The sequence below is a fragment of the Salmo salar genome, chromosome ssa17, assembly GCF_905237065.1.
Source record: "Salmo salar chromosome ssa17, Ssal_v3.1, whole genome shotgun sequence".
NCBI classification, from domain to species: Eukaryota; Metazoa; Chordata; class Actinopteri; order Salmoniformes; family Salmonidae; genus Salmo; species Salmo salar.
In genome coordinates this window covers 55,356,879-55,362,321 of record NC_059458.1, presented here as the reverse complement: position 1 = coordinate 55,362,321, position 5,443 = coordinate 55,356,879, and the positions used below count along the sequence as shown (strand labels likewise).

At 42.5% G+C, this 5,443-nt stretch overlaps 1 protein-coding gene across 1 annotated transcript in view; it reads left to right on the top strand.

Moving 5' to 3' along the window:
* The window catches only part of LOC106576113 (ankyrin repeat and SOCS box protein 15-like), a 7,124-nt gene extending 3,907 nt beyond the window's left edge, over positions 1 to 3,217 (top strand). The window contains exons 10-12 of the mRNA XM_014153004.2: positions 1,262 to 1,553; positions 1,836 to 1,989; positions 2,149 to 3,217. Coding sequence (XP_014008479.1) covers positions 1,262 to 1,553; positions 1,836 to 1,989; positions 2,149 to 2,324 — 622 coding nt within the window. The 3' untranslated portion in view covers positions 2,325 to 3,217. The remainder of the gene's footprint in view (positions 1 to 1,261; positions 1,554 to 1,835; positions 1,990 to 2,148) is intronic.
* The last annotated feature ends 2,226 nt before the right edge of the window (positions 3,218 to 5,443 follow it).

Below are 5,443 nucleotides of genomic sequence, written 5' to 3'. Positions count from 1 at the left end.
CTGAGGTCCTTAGCACTCTGGAGCAGGTTTTCATCAAGTATCTTTCTATACTTGGCTCAGTTCATATTTCCCTCAACCCTGACTAGTCTCCCAGTCCCTTCCGCTGAAAAACATCCCCACAGCATGATGCTGCCACCACCATGCTTCACCGTAGGGATGGTGTCAGGTTTTCTCCAGACATGACGCTTGGCATTCAGGCCAAAGAGTTCAATCTTGGTTTCATCAGACCAGAGAATCTTGTTTCTCATGGTCTGAGAGTCCTTTATGTGCCTTTTGGCAAATTCCAAGCAGGATGTCAGGTGCCTTTTACTGAGAAGTGGCTTCTGTCTGGCCACTCTACCATAAAGGCCTGATTGGTGGAGTGCTGCAGAGATGGTTGTCCTTCTGGAATGTTCTCCCATCCCCACAGAGGAACTCTGTCAGAGTGACCATTGGGTTCATGGTCATCTCTCTGACCAAGGCTCTTCTCCCCCGATTACTCAGTTTGGCTGGGCGGCCAGCTCTAGGAAGAGTCTTGGTGGTTCCAAACTTCTTCCATTTAAGAATGATGTAGGCCACTGTGTTCTTGGGGACCTTCAATGCTGCAGAAATGTTTTGGTACCCCTTCCTAGGTGCGTTGACACAATCCTGGCTCGGAGCTCTACGGACAACTCCTTTGACCTTATGGCTTGATTTTTGCTCTGACATGCACTGTCAACTGCGGGACCTTATATAGACAGGTGTTTGCCTTTCGAAATCATGTCCAATCAATTGAATTTACCACAGGTGGACTCCAATCATGTTGTAGAAACATCTCAAGGATGATCATTTGAAACAGGATGCACCTGAGCTCAATTTCGAGTCTCATAGCAAAGGGTCTGAATACTTACATTATGTAAATAAGGTATTTTACAGTGTTACTGCTTTGTCATTATGGGGTATTGTGTGTAGATTGATGAGGGGGATTTTTTTTTTAATCCATTTTAAAATAAGGCTGTAACGTAACAAAATGTGGAAAAAGTGAAGGAGTCTGAATACTTTCCAAATGCACGGTATAAATGAAACTGAATGGAACACAGCAGTGACGTCACCAACATCTATATATTGGAACAGTTTGTTGGCTCCCATGCTAGGTCCGATGAATTTGTTTATTTTTTTAAGCTTCCTTTTGGAATTATGACGTTGTCTTAACCTTTTATCTTCAACCCAGCTACCATATATTTCCTACTTCCTGGTCTCTTCTATGACATCACCTGTCTAACCCTATCCCATCCCACCCCAGGTATGAGCTGGTACGTCTGCTATTGTCCAGGGGTGCCGAAGTCAACTGCTACTTCAGAATGATCAGTGACACACTGTTTCCCACCGCGTTGCAGTACTGTCTCAGAAATCACATGATTCTGCGCCTGCTGCTCAACAACGGCTACGACGTAAACAAGTGCTTCCTGTGTAACCACGGCAACGGACAGGATATGGACTGCGACTCCTGGGTCGACTACCAACATAACCATAGAAGAACTTTATTTTATAACCAGGACTACAGAGCCTCGGTAAGTCATTTAGACCTATTCCTGGTCTATTCCAGTACAACAGGAGTAGGCCCCCAATCTTTGATTTAGAACACAGGAAGTAGGCAAGTCCTGGTTCTGGAGGAAGACAGGTTCTGTATTGTTGTTCTGGAACAAAAGCCTGCACACAATGTGGTCCTCTATGACCAGGGTTGGCCGCCACTGATGTAGAATGTGTAGAATGGGTCTAACTTAGAACATAACAGCAAGTGTAGCTAATACCTTGTCCAGTTCCAGTGCTTGTCCTTCTGATGTCAGTCTCACTGTCCTGTTCGCTCTCTGCTCCAGTTCTGTGAAATCATCTCCCTGTCGTCGGTGGTCAACCTGGCAGGGAGTGTGGTACAGATGCTTCTGGACTACGTCAGACACCCACGTGTCTGCCCCAACCTCCTACGGGTCCTGGAGAAACAGAAAGAGTGGCCAGACATCTGTGACATTCTGGGTAAGGCAGCATCATTGCTAATAAACAATAATAGTAGACAGAAAACAGTGGGAATGCAAATACTGAAACATCTTACAGATCAACACGCCATCATCATGAACAGAATAACCTGACTTTTTGTGTGTGTGTGTGTGCCCGCCCATGTGTGTGCATCCCCAGGCAACCCTCGGTCCCTGCAGCACCAGTGTCGTTTGGTCATTAGGAGACAGATGACCCCTAGGAGACTGAATGACCCACAGGTCATGGCTGCCGTACCGTTCCCCCCGTCACTCAAACACTACCTCACCTACAGGGAGGACGACAAGTATGGTGGGTTGGAAGCCTCACACTCATAACTGGACTATATCAATGAGAACATATTTAGAAGAACAAAAAGAAGAACAAAATGATCCTGTTCTGTGCATAACTGATCAATCACATTATGCTGTTTCTCATGAATAATGCTTTAGTTCATATATTTACGCTTATATGAAGTATGGCAAGTGTTCTTGTGATGTAATGTTTGTAATAACTACAATTCTTTTCACACTGATTTATGTTCTCTGAATAGTGTGAATATTCCTTATCATAGTACTGCTACTTTTACTAGACTGCATACATTAGACAGCACATCTGTACCGCATGGTACAGTGCATGTAGTGTGATCTACTCCTCAAGATCTCCCCATGGGAAAAGCAGGTCAGGTCTATAAATAACTCTCTGAGAACGCATTCAGTTTGTAGTAGGGCTAAACACTCACTGGACACTGGTCTGAATGACTCTGCTGCAATGGACTGTTGACTTTAACAGTGACCCTGACACCTACCTGACTCATAAGACCAGGGTTTAAATCTAGAGAGACCTAGATCTAGACAACAGCTCATCCATATTATACCCTCAAAGTTCTGGGAGCTAGTTGTGTTGTCACTAGCCCCGTTTATACCTGGTGCTAACATGCATTCTTTGTCCTGATCTTGTCCACATTCTGATTGTGCCCACATTTTTAGACAGGTGTAGAAGATTAAAAGACGTATTGTGATCTGATTGTGATCAGATTTCCCTGACAACCTTCGGAGGTAGTCAGGCTTGCAAGTGTAGACAGATCTGGACAGTGAAACCATTTAAATCATCATTATCCAGCACTCTAAAATCCTTAACAAGATGGAGCATTGACTTATGGCATCAATATGAGTCTTAAAACCTCTCTGGGTACTTGCCAACAGCCAGTGAAATAGCAGAGCACCAAATTCAAAACAACAACAATCTCATAATTCAAATTTCTCACACATACAAGTATTATACACCATTTTAAAGATAATCTTCTTGTTAATCCAACCACAGTGTCCGATTTCAAAAAGGCTTTACGGCGAAAGCATAGCATTAGATTATGTTAGGACAGCACCTAGACAAGAAAAACCACACAGCCATTTTCCAAGCAAGGAGAGGCGTCACAAAAAAACAGAAATACAGCTAAAATTAATCACTAACCTTTGATGATCTTCATCAGATGGCACTCATAGGACTTCATGTTACACAATACATGTATGTTTTGCTCGATAAAGTTCATATTTATATCCAAAAACCCCATTTTACATTGGCGTGTAATGTTCAGAAATGTTTTGCCTCCAAACCTCCGGTGAATGAGCACATCAATTTACAGAAATACTCATCATAAACGTTGATAAAATATACAACTGTCATTCAAAGAATTAAAGATAAACTTGTCCTTAATGCAACCGCTGTGTCAGATTTCAAAAAGGTTTTATGGCGAAAGCACACTTTGCAATAATCTGAGCACAACGCTCAGACAACAACAATAAGCCATACAGATACCCGCCATGCCCGCCACGTTGGAGTCAACATAAATCAGAAAAAGCATTATAAATATTCACTTACCTTTGATGATCTTCATTGGAATGCACTCCCAGGAATCCCAGTTCCACAATAAATGTTAGTTTTGTTTCGATAAAGTCCATATTTATGTCCAAATACCTCCTTTTTGTTTGCGCGTTCAGTTCACTATTCCAAATGCAGTAAGCGCATGCACTGGGTCCAGACGAGAAGTAAAAAAAGTTGCATTACAGTTTGTAGAAACATGTCAAACAATGTATAGAATCAATCTTTAGGATGTTTTTATCATAAATCTGCAATAATATTCCAACCGGACAATTCCATTGTCTTCATATAAATGAAAAGGAACTCAGCTCGCTCTCTCGGCTGCGCGTGTGACTGAGCATATGCCTTATTTTGGGACACCTAACTCCTAGAGCTCTTATTCTCTCCCCATTCACAGTAGAAGCATGAAACAAGGTTCTAAAGACTGTTGACATCTAGTGGAAGCCTTAGGAAGTGCAATATGACCCCACAGACACTGTATACTGGATAGGCAATCACTTGAAAAACTACAAACCTCAGATTTCCCACTTCCTGGTTGGATTTTTCTCAGGTTTTTGCCTGCCATATGAGTTCTGTTATACTCACAGACATCATTCAAACAGTTTTAGAAACTTCAGAGTTCTATCCAAATCTACTAATAATATGCATATCCTAGCTTCTGGGCCTGAGTAGCAGGCAGTTTACTCTGGGCACGCTTTTCATCCGGACGTGAAAATACTGCCCCCTACACCAAAGAAGTTTTAAAATAAATAAATACACATTATTTTGAAAGAATGTCTGAAAATGTGAATGTTGACAAGATCAGGACAGGATGCATGTTTGCAGCAGGTATAAACAAGGCTACTGAGACCTGTTGGGTGTACTACAAAGCAGAATCAATGAGTTAGCCAGCTAACTTTGATAAACAACCACAAATAACTATTAATCTTCAATCTTATTTAAAAAAAGAAAAGAAAAAAGAAAAGTTATTTCAGAATATTTAGGAGTTAGCTGGCTAACTCAATGATCCTGCTTTGTAGTACAACCCTCAGCTCAACTCTCCCTGGAACACAGAGAGCTTATGAGCCAAATCTCCTAACATTCCCCAAATACATGTTAGGATTTCAGCCATTTTTCCCAAAGCAAAGTTGAGTAACCCTAAAATACCATTGGGTGGCAATGTTACAATCGGCGTCCACGCATATGACTATAGTCCTATGCACTGTGCAGTGCCTGGTATCCTCCACTCCAACCAAGCCTCGGGCCTTTACAGTAGCGGAACAATTGCTGTATTCAGAGCATATCGTGAAATGTTTAAACTGAAGAACACCCCAGTTAACTGACTGAACCAAACGTGGGTTCTGCTGTTGTGAAGGCACAGCTAGCGGAGGGTAGACTAGAGTAGCATGGTCCAATGTAGAATTATGTTGAGAGAGTTCTAGCGTTGCCAGACTGTGGTTGTTATCTGGACAGCAGCATTCCTGCCCTGTCAACAACAGCCTACCGCTCAGAGAGACACAGTGGAGTGGACACTGTGTTCCTACCCACTAGTCATACCATAGACCAGAGCTCTCCAACCCTAGTCCTGGAGAGCTAACTT